This window comes from Gymnogyps californianus, chromosome 15 (genome assembly GCF_018139145.2).
Source record: "Gymnogyps californianus isolate 813 chromosome 15, ASM1813914v2, whole genome shotgun sequence".
Taxonomy (NCBI): Eukaryota; Metazoa; Chordata; class Aves; order Accipitriformes; family Cathartidae; genus Gymnogyps; species Gymnogyps californianus.
In genome coordinates, this window is record NC_059485.1 from 12,618,522 (window position 1) to 12,634,348 (window position 15,827).

A 15,827-nucleotide genomic window follows, 5' to 3' on the forward strand; every position below is an offset into this window, starting at 1 on the left:
CATATACCAGTATACAGAAAAGTTTATGCAAATTAGAATCAGCCACAGGACTTCTGGGAAGTTGCCAGTGACACTCTCAGTGTCTCAAAGTTAAGGTATGAGTGAAATTAAGACAGGGAAGTCTCTTAAAGCTGTTTCTAAATAGCCAGTAAAAACATCCAGTTCCGTCCAGCAGCAGTTGCTTTGGCAATCTAAGTTGGCAGCTTTGGACACTCAGGATCACTTTTTCTTTTTTATGCTGCACAAAACTCTGCTTGTGGCTCATTTTTTAAAACCAGATTCAGCTTTAGCCCTGCCTTTCCAGTACACATCTGAGAGATCATCAAACACAGAGCAGAGAAAGGATGCTGAATGAATCACAAGAGATGATCTATTTGCCAAAGATTTGCAGGCTGTACCATTCTTGGTATTTTATGCAGCGGGTCTGTCACATGAAGAGGATTCATATGTGATCTGAAACAACTCAATGAGCGCAACACCGTAAAAACCAATGGGTTTACCTCCCCAGTCTCAAGTCTAGTGTTTCCCTCTCCCCCCCAAATCACACCCTCCTACCCTTCTACCACCACCACAACCACATGTTGGCACAAAATGAACAGAAAATAACCACACTCAGATCTGCTTGCCACCTGCTAGTGGAAACTGGGAATTCACTGGAATTCAGGGAACTGGAGGCAGGTCACATGCATTACACCATTGATACCACAGTTTATCTGCACAGTTGATATTTTAGAGTTTCATGTATGTTGTTCGGTTTCCCTGAAATTAACCTTTTAAAAAAAAGAAAAACCCACAGTCTTTCAGGGGGATCAGAAACCAGTTTCAGGAAACACTACCAACTTTGATGGTAAACGCAGCCACTGAGAGTAAATATTCGTGTGTGTGTGTGTGCGTGTGTGTGTGTGTGTGTGTATCAGACTAAGTTTTTTATTGAGTTTCGTACAGAAACAGAGGAGGAGAAGTGTAGAATGCTACGCAACTTACTGCTGGAATACCACATTGCTATATATTGCAGACTTATCAGTGGCGAGCTATTTTTAGTATGGCCCATGAGCAAGCAAGAAGTAAGGACATGGTTTTTTTCCAGTGCTTGAACCAGGCAAGCTGCTTTTTCCAGCCCTGACACCCGGAACCCTCCGGTGCAGGGATCCCTCAGCATTGCTCCACCAGCACAGTACACAGCCTCACCCTGGGCTTCCCCGGTCTGTGGCCCCAATGGTCAATGACTGTGCCGGGGAAAACGGGACACTAAGAAAGTACGGGTAAAATACGCGAGGAATAAAAAGCCAGAATGAAGGGAGGAAAATGGAGGGAGTTAGGTGGTATCCTTTCAGCTAATTCAAAATTTGTAACACAAATGTATCTAGAAGTGAGCTTTGAATGTCTTTGTTTATCAACCCTTCAAAAATAGGCTATTTTTAGCAGTAAAGCTAAGGTCTGGACCCCACTGCTCTATTCTGGGTGCAAGTCTGCTTTTCCATTTTGCTAAAAACATCTACTTTGCCCAACTGCCACTAGCAGCATTTTGGATGCAGAAGTCAAGTCTAACGTGAAGTCACGTTTGCGTCCTTCCATAGCCACGGCATATCCATCACATTCCTATTAAAGAACCAGCACATACTACAGGACAAAATGTTCACCTTGCTCAACAAAGAAAAAAATTCCTGAGAAACATCCTAAGATCACAGACATTGTACTATTGTTACTGTGTTTATATACTACTATAACTGGAAATCTTCTGAAGGGCTCTGATGAAGCTCCTGCCAAGCCTTTAGCAAAGAAATCTAAACTCACAAAGGATTTCCTCCTGACCAAAGCATATACTGTAAGTATGGGCTTGGGAAGACACTGGAGCATTTTTAATGTACCCAGAAATTCTGGGTCTCTGGCAGGCCTCTGAAGCTAGGCAAACCTCTCAGGATGTGCAGAACTTTGTCTGTAAGTGCATGCTCCACCTTCATCATGTGTAAGTCACAGCACTCTATGAGCATTAGAAAGGGACTGACTAACTGGAAGTAATGACCATACTCCCTGTTAGTATTTTAATCTTTCCTTGTAGACTCAGGGAGAGAGGATGTAAACCTATTTATATGGGAAATCATGAGAGAGAGTACAGTATTTAAATTCACATTCATCAGTTTATTGGTATTTCTTGGTAGCATTGTAGTATGTGCTTAATTGCATCTGTTTGCCTATAAAAGTTCTTGAGGGAAAAAGCCCTAACACTTGACATTTGAAGAATTATATCTGCTTTTTCTTGACAAGTTATCACCCAGCTAATCTGAATTTTTAAACTGGTGATTAGAGAAACCTAATTACAGAAATTCAGCTTAGATATCATAGAATCATAGAATGGTTTGGGTTGGAAGGGGCCTTAAAGATCATCTCGTTCCAAGCCCCCTGCCATGGGCAGGGACACCTTCCCCTAGACCAGGTTGCTCAGATATACACTAAAACAGCAATCACCTGAAGGCTGCATTAATTTATGTTGGATGGGGCTGTAATATCACGAATACACAGATCATTCTGTTTAGAAGTAATCCCAGAAAGTCATGGACATAGTTTTGGTACTGCTGCAGAAACTGAGAGGTTACTCAGGCCATACTCCAAGTCATGGTATGAGACAGAGCCAGAACAGGACAGCTGGAGCAAAGAACTAAAGAGAAGTACAAATTTAAACTGTTTGCATATAAGAATAGCTCCAGCCAACTAACCAAAAGGTTCTTCTGTGAGTAAAGTTGTATTAGAATGACTTGTGGTTTGAGGTCATCACATGTCACTACTCATACATTCAATAAGTTTTTGAAGGTCACCTTGGCAAGCTCAATTCAATTTGTGTATGTGACTAAGTCTAACGCTTCCTCTAGACTCATTATCAGACATTTTGCCAGTATTTTGACGTTATTATGAACTGAAATAGATCTGCAATTGAAATACAGCATAGCATTTCTTTCCAATTTAAGATAACTGATAATAGGACTTCTCACAGTGTCAGAGGACAAAGCTGCCCTTAAAAAGTGAGTCACCACAGACGTCAAACCTCCCGACAAGAGCAATTCAGTGAGATGTCTCCAGAACTCCAGGAGGAAATCCTCCAGGCTGGGCACTCTTCCCACTTCCATATTCTCAATTACCTAATTTACTGATAGGGGACATCAAGGCCTGCATGCTAAACTACACTAATTTTACATAATGTAATATTTCTTCTTAATTAATCCAAAAGCATGTGTGGTGAGGTCTGTATCTAACTAATATAGATCTTTCTAAAATTGGAGAATGCTTCATTAATATCGTTGGATGATGTTTCTAATTTACCACTTTAACAACAGATGCCAAAAATTCTACACTTAAAGGACTTTTATCTTGTGTCAGAAATTGCCAGCTTATTCTCCTGATTCCTAGAAATTCTGCTGGAGTTGGAATATGGTGAAGCTAATCTATTCTGAACACAGCTTGTTGAGTTCACATGTAAAATTGGCTGAGGTTTGCAATAAATCTGGAGAGGGAGAATGTCTGAAGAAAAAAAATCCAATTCTTTTTCCACAAGAGCAATTATGGTGGGGTTTTTTTCCCTTTCCTTTTCTTGACAAATGAGGAATTAATATTTGTATTCTGAAGTAGACTGTTGAGCCACCTATCAGGACCTATCCTTTCTCCAGGGACAGGGGAGGAACAAAAATCTGGCTAATTTCTCAATACTTTGAAAACTGAGAAATTAAAATTCATATTAGCTATTTCTTGCCTAGATCTTTGCACACATATGTTACATAACTAGCCAAGGCCATAAGACAATAATAAAATCTATACAGGATCTATCCGTACAGTAGAATAAAAGATGCACATTCACTAGTTTCTATTTGTTGAGTATAGGAGTTATTAGATACTGCAGGACCCTAACATATTCCATCCTCATAAGAGTTTGGGTGGTTTATGATTTTGAGATTAGACTGTAACTGTAAAAAAGATCTGTCAATTAAGACAGATTACAATCACAGTAGGAATATGGAGGTCAGCATATCATGCAGTAGGAAAGCCCACAAAAGATGTTTTCTGAAGGCTAAGTATTAACAGTGATTTATTCAGATCCAGGCTTGATGACTTCAAGTATTAAAAATCCAACAAAGTAATCTGAAAGTGTCTCAGTGTGTTGTGAAAGAAATATGATTGTCCACCTGGATTTGGATAAGAAGCTGCAAGATACCGCTATGCCATCACCTTCTGATTTCTCAGCTTCCTACATGCTACTTCTGTCTCCTATAACAGCATTGCATCAGTCTTTGTTCACTTTACGAACGAGACCACTTTTTTCCTTTTAATTTGGACTACTGAGTCTCTCTACATTCGAGGAAATAGAACTGAGATTTGGGTCCATTTGACCATATTGAGAATGAATTTTAATCAGTTTCTGTGGACTGAAAACCAAAGGCAAGGGAACATTTGAGTCATTTGCTCCACCTCACCCCAACCATAAAAATCTCCTCGTGTTGATTATGCCCATGAATGAAATGCATCAGAAACTGATTCCACAGCCTTTGAATTACTTCAGCAGAAGCTTAGCATTTGCATGTGGTTTGAATAGATGGAATCATGGGAGCACCAGAAAGGGCATCAACACCGTTCACCTACAGCAGCAAATGTAAATTTGTAGTCATGTAAACTGTGCGGGACACAATCTAAACAAGCATTGAAAACAAAGAGAAGTGGTAGAAAATGCCTGTAAGAATGGGAAACTATAAGAGCAGAGGGTAAAGAGATCATTAAAATAGTAATCAAGAGACACTGGAGGCCTTTTTGGATTATGAATTGATGTTTTGCTTGGTGTCCTCAAGGTTCCCACTCAAAAATAATTTTTCCCCAAAGATTATGACCTCTCCTATACTCTCCTTACAGTCAGCATCCCCTTCCCATATTACACGGATATCTAACTGCCCGAGGACTCTAACTGCATGTACAAACAGTAACCTCGGCTCCAAAACCCACAGCATAGTTCGGTGCCGTGACTGATTTTCCTGTGCTGTGTTACCGCTCTCCTTTCGTGGGCTTGGGATCTGAAAAGATGTGAGAACAGGGAACTGGAGAAACAGAGAATGTGGCTTCAACAGCAAGGGAGAGAGCTGCTGGGGCAGCGAGGGAGGCAATGGAAAGGGAGCAGAGGTCTGTACTGGCTTAGTTTGGAAAGGATCACTCAGGTATTGCAGTAGCCAGACTGAAGTAAAATTAGCAACTGGCTCTGAAATTCAAGGTCTATGTTCGTCCAGCCAGCACTGAAACCTCTGTAGTCCAGTAAGTGTATCTGGAAGCCAAACTACCTTCATATGGTTCTGCTTTAAAATACCCAGTTCAGTATTTATAGCAGCAGTTCCCCTGTATGAATGGCAGCCTGCTACCTCTGCAGTTAGCACCAACATTATTTTTAGGGATCCAAAGATCTTCCATCAATTGTGGAGTATGCCCATACATACACACACCCCCCCACCCCACCCCCCGCTCAAGCAACACAACTCTCTCATTCATATGAAAAAAACACCAGAAAGCAGGCTGCCCTTTCACAACGCTTTTACCAACAATTTGAGGCTTTCCTTTTTTTTTTTTTTCACTCAACTAATTACCAAGAAGGATGTCTGAACTACTGAAATTTAGAAAACCCAAACCACATTTTTGTATGGTTAACTGTTCAGCATCTGAATTCATGAGACTAATGCAAATCTTGATTTGACTTAGTTAATATCAACAAAAGAACTTCCACTGAACATCAGACAGGGTCCCTTTAGTCTGGGCTCAAGGAAACCAGCATTAACTGCCCCAGAAGAAGGAACTAACGTAATTTAAAATAAACAATTCCAGAATAGCCAGCTTAGAAAGTGTCCTGGTTTCGGCTGGGACAGAGTTAACTCTCTTCTTAGTAGCTGGTACAGTGCTGTGTTTTGGATTTAGTGTGAGAATAATGTTGGTAACACGCTGATGTTTTAGTTGTTGCTAAGTAGCGCTTATCCTAAGCCAAGGATTTTTCAGTTTCCCATGCTCTGCCAGCAAGCAGGTGTGCAAGAAGCTGGGAGGGAGCACAGCCAGGGCAGCTGACCTGAACTAGCCAAAGGGATATTCCATACCATGGAACGTCATGCCCAGTATATAAACAGGGGGGAGTTGGCCGGGAGGGGAGGATCGCTGCTGGGGCATCGGTCAGTGGGTGGTGAGCAATTGCATTGTGCATCACTTGTCTTTTCTTGGGTTTTATCTCTCTCTCTTTTTGTTATCTTCCTTTATGTTACAATTATTATTACTATTATTATTAATTTTTTTTCAATTATTAAACTGTTCTTATTTCAGCCCACGAGTTTTACTTTTTTTGTATTCTCCTCCCCTTCCCAGCAGGGCGGGGGGAGGATTGAGGGAGCGGCTGTGGCTGTATGGTGCTTAGTTGCCGGCTGGGGTTAAACCATGACAGAAAGAAACTTTCCTCATAGCCTCAGACAGTTAATTTATTACTTATTTAAAGTATAACAGTTTATATCTCTTACAGAGATATATTTCAGACAATTTGGACTGTTCAAAGGAATTTACGGGAGGGAGAGGCTCAACTCTTACTCAGTTTTAGTACACAGTTTAGCTGAATTCGCTTAACTTCCAAAACCCACAGCTCTTCATCCTAGCCAGCAGACATGCACTTTCTCACAACTAATACTCACAGTGATCCTTTTTAGAAGACAAACCCACTAATTTCTATCATCCATCCTAGCTGGATGGGATCTGGCTTGTACATTGTCTGCAGAACAGCACAAATTCCAGTTCAGACAGAAATTATTAATTCTGTACCGACTGGCTAGCCCTTGTCTAGGTATAGGCATGATACATATATCAAGGCTTGATAACAGATTGGTGACATCTCAAAATGTATTTTGTTCTTGGCATAATGACTTGTGTATACTGTGACAACTGTGCCATACACACATCGTTCTTCAGTGGTATCTAGCATGATAATTAATATCAGTGTAAAGTGAGTCATGTTTATAGCCATTTTACCTGGAAGTAAATGACTAAAAGAATAAGAGGATGAGCTGTATTCATCAGGCCCACTTTATTATCTCTTAACTTAGAAAATGATAGTATGGATAGTATGGAAATGGAGATGTATAAGGAAATGTCTAGTCACAATAGTTACATCTTTTGGGCATGTCCCATTTAAATACGTCAAACTCTGACCTTAATACCTAGTTAAAGTGGGTAACGGAGGTTCACACTTCTCAGTGCTGCTGGTTTCAGGGCATCTGAAAGCAGACTCAGAAACAGTGTGGTGTCTAATTTACTTGCAAAATCAAAGAATTCCGATTTCAGGGGTTTCGTTTAAATGAAAATTCAGATTCTGGAGAAGAAAACAAAACCCACTAAAACAGGAAGGATGGTATTGTGGTTAAGTTTCTAGTACGGGGCTCTGAAGACCTGAATTATGTTCCATTCCTAGCCCTTCTGCAGACTGTCTCGCTCTGTGACTTTAAGCAAATCACTGAATCTCTTGGTGCTTCAGTTCCCCTTTTCTAAAGATGATGTTGCTGATTTGGTCAGTTTAGATAATGAGCGCTTTCATGTAAGAGCTACCATGTACAATATCAGCACAAGAGAGGCTCTAACCTCAAAACACAAATAGTAAAATATGTGACCCTATTTACTTGAACTGTTCTTACAGGAAAACAGCAATTTATTAGACTTGTAAAAATATTTTGATTACTCATTGACAAGTGTCTTCATAACAATAACACAATTGAGAGCTGGTTTAACATTCCCATATTAATTCCCACACTGATCACCCACTTACTATACCAAATTCTAAACAACATGCTATTCCACAAACACATTGGCCTGCCAGTTAATCCAGCTTCATAATAGAACCAGTGTCTGCTTCTATTCTCAAAAATTAGGAACAAAGCTGAAATGGGGAGTGCCTGCTGATTTTCTAAGCCTTTCAAGTTTTTTGATCCCCCCCCCCCCCCCCAGAGGACTGTCCCTGCAGGGGGGATGAATTCAGTGGGGTGTGGAGTGCCCCATAAGGGAATTTATACTGGGGAATACCATACATGGTATCACAACCTCCTCCCTCTTGGTGGTTTCACAGGGTGAGGAAAGGCTTGGAGCATAAATAAAGGAAGCTCTGCCTGCATTACACGGCTGCTAGTAGGGCTAAGAGTGTGGGTTTTGAAAAACAACAAACAGGCAAATGTCTCATGTATCCTCAACAGATACAGTACTCTCCTACCTTCAAAACCATCTTCAGAACCATGTTTTTTCCCTTGCTGCCTCCTGGCAGACCTTTCCTGGCATCCATATTCCCAGTGCTTTCTGAACAGATTCCCTCTAGCCTTTGCCTTGTTTCTAGCCAGTAAGCCGTGCTCCTGCTGCACAAACGCCTAGCGAGTCCTCTGAATTTTCTGTCATTTTCCAAGCCAATGTTTACAAAATAGCAGTAAGGACTTTTATTTTTAACAAAAGCTGAGTTTGTTCTTTATCCTAGCCTTTGGAGATTTACTGATAGGACCCTTCAGATCAAAAGTGTTTACTTTCCTGCCCCAAGAAACAAGGGAGAAGGGTGTATGGGATAATGTCTCCCAATCATTTTCTTTCTCCCCAGACTTTACCTTTCTTTTCTGAGACCATCAGCAGGGAAGAAAGGGAACAATTTGTTTCTCCACGTGAAATGGTACTTTGTGAAGAGGAGAAAAAAAGGCATTTCACAAGGAAGGCTTTACTTACCAAACAGACTTTAAGTCTAATTCACCTTGCGATAAACTGAGTGACAGAGCACAGATCAGAATCATCTGAACTGGCGGCAGTGCTTTCAACTCCAGTAATTTCTAGAGATCTTCTTTCCATGTGTGCTCTGCCCAGCAGCTCTGCACCAGCTCCAAATTTATGCACTGCACTCTACTGGGTAGAGTAACCTCATTTTATCCAGTCCTGCTGGCATGGAGCTCTTTCCAAGGCCCAGATTATGGGGACTTTAAGTAGACGGAGAGGAGGTAAGAAAGGCAACAGAAGGATGGGAATGGGGGGTTGCAAAAGGAAACAGGAGTGGGTAAAATTGAAGATATTCCCAAGAAAGCTCAACTTGTGGGACCCTGAGTCTAAAACCCCAGCTCTTCCTATCACAAAATCTTCACTCACTGTACAAGTCTCCTTCACATATTACAATTGATACCCACTTCTCCTGAGCAAGCCTTTTTAAGGCACCTTATGGAGCACCCCAGACCACTCTCATTGTGATTCACGTAGAGGTGGTATCAAACACCGTAAGCAGCAGCCTGATGCACTGGGCTTGTGGTGTCCGAGCTGGCAGGCTCACTCCATCACTCTCCTCAGTGACTGGGAGCTCACCTACCCATTTGAGCCCTGCCAAGCTCTGAAGCTTTGCAATTAAATATTATTACCACATTCCTGCTCAATGAAGACGACTTTTTGGACAGACACTTTGTCAGCTGTGCTACTCAGTACATGGCAGACAGACTGCACATGCACCTGGAGGATCTTTCCCCTGTGATCTTACAAAATTAAAAATTACGTGAGAGTTGAACAGTTTTCCTGGCACACCTACAGCAACCTACAGCCAACCTCCATCTCATCTGAGAAACACTCGTACCACTGTGCTGCATTACAGCCATGTCGTGCTCCACTCCTTAAAGCCACAGTGATAGCAGGAGCCAACGGTGCAGTAGCAGGAAGGTAGCTCAGCTGGGTGCCTCAGGGGCTAGGTGAGGATCTGAGCTGTACTTTTGGCTCTGATTTACCTTATTGTGACACAGTTAAGCACTTCAAATCTCTTTTGTTTGGAGGAAAGGGACTTTGTCTTGCCTAAGTAGACTTTAAGCTGCTAAGGGCAAGGCCTGGTTGTACTACCTGTCTGAACATGAACAGTGCCTTGTACAAAACAGCCACTGAATCTACTCGCTGCATGAAGCACGCTACACCAAAGCAGGTAGTGGCAAAACATTTCTCACTATTGCATGTTCAAATTCTAAAGTAAGTTTCAGTTCCACCATTCCTTCATGCTTTTGTTTTACACAGAAAAGCAGCTGAGCTTCCCTTTCCCAGCTGCTTATGCCAAACGTTAGCTTAAGCTCAGTTGCTCAAAAATTGTTTGAAAGGGGATTCTGAGCACAAAGTGAACCTCTGTGTCAGGTCTTAAAATTAATGACGAGCGCTGTTTCTGCAAATTCATGACAACCATACTCTCACATGACAGAACATAAGCAGTAAATTTTGGTGGCTAAAGCATCATCAGAAATTTCCAGGTTCACCTGTTGTATGCTGGCTGCACATCACTGTAAGGTGCTGTATTGCCATCGGGTTAATGCAGTCTGTGACCACACTGGATTTTGAAAAGATTATCCAGTCTCAAAGCAGGAAATACATTCCCTCAACTTTATCCCAAAGGACAACTCACAAGTCCTTGCCAGCCCCTGTCCCCTTAATCATTTGACAGAAACATTTCCTTTTCATTGTCACAAAACATCATGTTGACTGCAAGGGGAAAAACATCCTCTCTCTGCTCCTGATGTAAAGAAGCATTCTGGCTGGAAAACCCATATGTCATACTGCATGCCCCCAACCGCACATGCTCTGGAAGCAATACATTCATGCCTTGATGCCAGATTCAAGAGTCAGTGGAATTCTTCACAAAGTTTCTGTATTTTTGCACATGCCTACACAGATGAATTACGGCGCAAGGTACATATTAGGGCACTTGGCTTCCAAAAAGACAAGGAATAATCAGAAGAAAGATTTCTTGGCCTTTTAAACAGGTGTTGCGGTTACTACTTTAAGAAACAATCTCTGTAATAAAGCACACTTTACCGGGGCCTGCTTAAGGGAGCACGTAAGACACTGGTTTGATACTTGAGGTTTCAAATCTCCCTCTGGGTGAGCAGAACAGCATCCCAAGCCTCCTGCACTGGTTGCCGGCAAGGTTATAAATACAGCTGGGGATTTGAACAGTTACTTTTAAATCTGATTACCCTGTACAAAACCCCAGGGAAATTCTGTTTTGAGAACTCAAAACCCAGTGTAGTGTCTGCAAAGTCCTCTCAGCGGAAGGATCATAGATTTCTCTGAATGTTTTTCTCACTTTAGAGTTATTATTGGTCTAAATTTGCTCCCCTTCTTGGACATTTAAGTTATACATTAAGTCCTCTCACCTGTTCTGTCCATGCTGACCTGTTAGCTTTGAGCAAAGCAGCTATCTTCACGTTAAAACTTCCCACGTTGGTTGTTTGCTTGCTTTTCTTGCCATTTTTTCCCCACGTTTTGAGCTAGCTGCCAGGTCAGAGCCTTGTTCATCACCTACCTCTAGTGTCCCCTCGCCTCCCTTTGGCCTCAGAGCACTCCTGTGCTCGGGCTTCCCAGGCAGCACCTCCTGCCGGGCCAGCCTGACCCTGCACCCGCTGCCTGCCGCTACCCAGGGGCACCTTCTGCACCACCGCTTCGCTGGGGCTGTCCAAAAAAACCCCCAAAAAACAACAAAAGAAGAGTAAAACCGGATTTAGTCGGACAGAAGAAACGGGGTCACCCGAGGCCGGAGACCAGCACCAGCGGCGGAGCAGGGCGGGGAGCCCGCGGGGCCGCACGCCGCAGCCCCACCGCCGGGGTTCCGCAGCGGGGGGCAGCGCTGGCCGCGCCCGGCGGCAGCGGCGGGCTCCGCGCTCGGCGCACCGGGAGCTGCCCGCGGCGCTGCGGCGGCTCCGGCTCCGGCTCCGGGCGCGCTCCGCGGGAAGCCCGGGCGGGCGCGGGCGCGGGCACGGCTCGGCCGTGACTCATTCGGAAAGTGAAAGTGAAGCGGCGGCCACGTGTTTTCGGAGAAGGCAGGGGAGGAGCCGCCGGGCAGAAAAGCGCCGCCGCCGCGTTAAATAGAAAGCAGAGGCGATGAGGGGGCCCAGAGCGCTGGAGGTGCCGCCCGCCCGCCCGCCCCGCGGGAGCCCCGGCTCGCTGCGGCGCCAGGCAGGGCCCCCGCGCGGAGGATGCTCAGCCGGCCGCCGGGGCCAGGACTAGCCGCCGCGCTGCCGGCTCCGGCGCGCCCCTGTCCGCAGCCCGCGCGTATGCTGCGCGCTCCGGGGACGGCCCCCACCCGCGGCGCCCCGGGCGAAGGTAAGGGAGGGTCTCTTTCTCGCGGGGTCCTCGCGAACCGCGACGTGCATCGAAACGCTCCTGCGCCGCAGTTAGAAGAGGTCAGATTTCGGAGGCGCGACAAGGGAGCCCTGCGTGTTGTGCAAGAACGTGGTGGCTTTGGGGGTTTTTGCCTTTTTTTTTTTTTGGTTCTGTTTTTTTTTTTTTCCTCCCTTTTTGGCTCAATGTCTGTGCTCAAGACGGAGTGCTCGTGCCTGGTGTAAAATAGCGGGAAAACCAATAAAGCGAACACGCGGTGGTTTTTGCACGGCACCGCTCTTCTCCGAGGACCCCGCACCCTCGCTACGCGGTAGGAACCGGAGCAGCCTCCGGGCCGAAGCCCGGCGGCCAGACGGGCGCCGCCGCCGGGACGAGCCGGGGCCGGGTCCCCGCCGAAGGTTCTACTCCGGCGGAGTCGAGGCACCCTTGTACCGGACGCCAGCTCTGGCTTTCAGGCTCTGAGGACTGGTGTGTGCTCTGTGCCCTTTGGAGAGGCACCGCAAACTCTCTCTTGGCTATGAACGGCTTCTGCTAGGGAGCCCTGCGATTTTTAGATCTCGGGCTTCGTAGTTATTTTTCACCAGCGTGCCCTAAAATTTAATTTTTGTTAAATACTGAGCGATAATCCTGGCCCAGTAATTGGAAAAACTGACATCAGTTTCCTTCTGCTGTGTAAAGAAAGCCCAGTGCTACTTTCAGCCCGTTAAATTATTTGCCAGCATAAGGCTTTTACAACCCTCTTTGCTGTTTCAGGAGGTAATACGACCTAAATGAAACCAAACATAGAGTTGTTAAATTAGCACAGACAGGAATCCAGCTGTGTACTTTCTTTGAAATCCTCATTAGTATGTTACCCTGAACTGTAAGATGGCTGAGGGATTCATTTCTGAGAATACTTCAAGGTTTCTCAACAAGCTGCTGCTGCAGATCTATATCTGACTATAGGGATAAATCCTAAAATCTATGCTTGCCAGTAAGGTCAAGGCAGCCAGCGGAGATGTATCGAACCACACTGTCAGAGGTAGACATTTCAGGCCAAACTCATTCCTCGTGCAGCACTGCTAATTCCTTTGAAGTAACACGAGGGATGAATTTAGTCCCTCATGCTGAAAGAGATATCAATAGGAAGCAATTTAGATTGGGCCACTTAAAGTGCATGTAATACAAAAAAAAGAGAGAGACAGACACTAAAGAGTAATGCTTTAAGGGTTCATAGAGGTTGATTTGTGTAAGCTAGTGAGGTTGTAGCATTGCTGTCCCAAGGGAAAGTTGGGGGAATGGGAAATTGCCTTTTATGGCTGAGCATCAGGTTAACAGGAGAGAGGAAAGTAGTTTTAGGATTACTGTGTAAATTGGCAGTGTTACAGGCTGCCCTTCCAAGTTACACTTCAGTCACACAATGGCACCTATTCACCTCACCCTCTTCCCCAATTATCTGGAGACGTACTCAGCTGCAGAGTTTACATTTCCTTCACCCACTTTCTCTTTTTCACACAATGCACCAAATAATGATGTTGTCTGAGTTCTGACATCTCAGATGGGATTGGGGAAGGGAAAGAGAGAGGTGCAGAGAAATTGGTAACTCAGTTGTAAAACCTTGTTGCTTTGTTCTCTAAAAACTTGAGCATCTGATTGTGTACACAAGATAAGTTCTCACTGAGAGGGTCCTGTCATTTGACTCATTCTAGGTCCTGATACACTTTTGTGGGCTCATAGCAGGGAAACTGCATTATCCTCTGTAGCTGTTAATGATCCTTGCTAAATATTTTTGGAGCTTTGGACTTTGCCATAGTGATAGACTGCTAATCTTGTCAGAAAGCGAGCAGTTGTTTGCCCAGTGTAAATTGGCAAATGAATATTTTATTATTTTATAATGGGTGGGAGGCATGTGAATGGAAGACTTGGTCATTCAGAGATTGCAGCTGCTTTTCCCTGGGGATCTCACATCGTGTCTCTCTTTGGCATTTCAGAATAGCTGCTGGAAAGCTGCCCTGCCGTAGCCACTGACGCTATGGAAGACCGCATCCGCTGGTCTAGGCTGTAGGATGGTAGCGCACAGCAAGGTGTCAGCAGATAATGCAGTTGCAGGAGACCCGAGATGTCTACTTGACCCTCCAGCACGGGATCGTTCACAGGCTCGAGGCTACCACGGCCCAGGCCGGCCCAGCACTGTGCAGGCACAGAGCAACACACACTTCCGAACCTTTCGCTCGCAAGCGGATTTTAGTAGCATCACTCGAGCAAGCAGCCTGCTGGATGCCTGTGGCTTCTACTGGGGACCTCTGACTGTCAGTGCTGCCCACGAGAAGCTGAAGTCTGAGCCCGAGGGCACCTTCCTCATCAGGGACAGCACACAAAAGAATTGCTTCTTTGCCATCAGTGTTAAGACTGCAACTGGGCCCACCAGCATCCGGATAAACTTTCAGACTGGGCGTTTCAGCCTGGATGGCAGCAAAGAGACTTTTGACTGTCTTTTTAAGCTGCTGGAACATTACCTAAGCTCCCCGAGGAAGGTACTGGTTACCCCCCTGCGCAAAGTCCGTGTGCAGCCCCTGCAGGAGCTCTGCCGGAAGAGCATTGTGAAGACTTTTGGAAGAGAGAACTTAAACCAGATCCCCCTCAATCCTGTTTTAAAGGACTATCTGAAATCATTCCCATTTCAGATATAAGTACAGCATTAACTGCATAGGGAAGTGTGAGAGATGTGTAAAGAAATCCAGCTTCCTGGGTTTTTAAACATGTTTGACAGTAAGCAAATTTATTTTTGTAGCAATTTACTGTATTTTGGGATGGAACTTGAACACTTGACTTCTTATGTTTACAAAAACTGTTTGCACAAACCTGGGGTTTTAAAACCCAGGCATAATTTTTCTGCCAAGCAGAATATATTATTATTTTATAATATTTTTAATGATATTAACATAATAAACTTTATTGTGAAAGTTTTTAAAAAAAATAGCATCTCTGTTTTTAGTTTTAAAGGCTCTGGTACCTACTCTGCTGACAAACTTTAACTGCTAATTGAGTGTGTAAGTGCAGACAGGTCTCCGTGTGGTCCTGCTCTTTGCCCTACTGAACTAGCCTGTTTTAGTGCTAGTCCAGCAGACAGAGGATTCCTGCCCCAGAAAGCCTAAAATAGAAAGATGCAAGCGAGTAGAAAATGTACTCAGGATGAATCTGCCCAGGAATCTAGCTCTCTTCTAAATCCACGAGAGCAGGAACAGTGTGTTAAGACTACAGCGGTGCATAGGTTTTGAAACAGTGAATCGAACCCTTGGCTGAGCTAATTGCACTGACTCTGGCTTGCCTTATTTCTATTAAAAGCTACAAGGCTCTAAGCAAGAAGAGGTTGCTGTCTGACATAACCAAACCTCATGAACGTCGGTGGGGAAAAATAAAACTGTCCAGAAATGCCATTCACACACTGTAAAAGGCCGTGAACACTGTATCATTATGATACATTGCGGGAAGGATAGCTTAGTTCTCTCTTTAAATTGGCATACACAAAATGGCAAAGGTGCAGACATCTTTAGACCTCGAAAAGGTGTTTCTTGCCTTAAATTCCTGGTGATCTACAGAGCACAGACTTGATATTTTAAAAGAATCTGTGACTTAGCTCCATGACAGGATTCAGAGAGCATAAGCCTATAGATTTGCAGCTGTAATTTCTAGTGGCTAAACTG

The 15,827-nt window shown here is 44.3% G+C and overlaps 1 protein-coding gene across 1 annotated transcript; it reads left to right on the forward strand.

The window, feature by feature from the left end:
* Positions 1-12,001: 12,001 nt before the first annotated feature.
* SOCS1 (suppressor of cytokine signaling 1) lies at positions 12,002-15,111 on the forward strand. Its single transcript, XM_050906119.1, has 2 exons — positions 12,002-12,126; positions 14,115-15,111. The coding sequence occupies exon 2, from the start codon at positions 14,190-14,192 to the stop codon at positions 14,811-14,813; it is 624 nt and encodes a 207-aa protein (XP_050762076.1). The 5' UTR covers positions 12,002-12,126; positions 14,115-14,189; the 3' UTR covers positions 14,814-15,111.
* The last annotated feature ends 716 nt before the right edge of the window (positions 15,112-15,827 follow it).

Bases quoted from the DNA above. Each gene is read 5' to 3' on its own strand.
- SOCS1 (XM_050906119.1), top strand. From the start codon at position 14,190: ATGGTAGCGCACAGCAAGGTGTCAGCAGATAATGCAGTTGCAGGAGAC.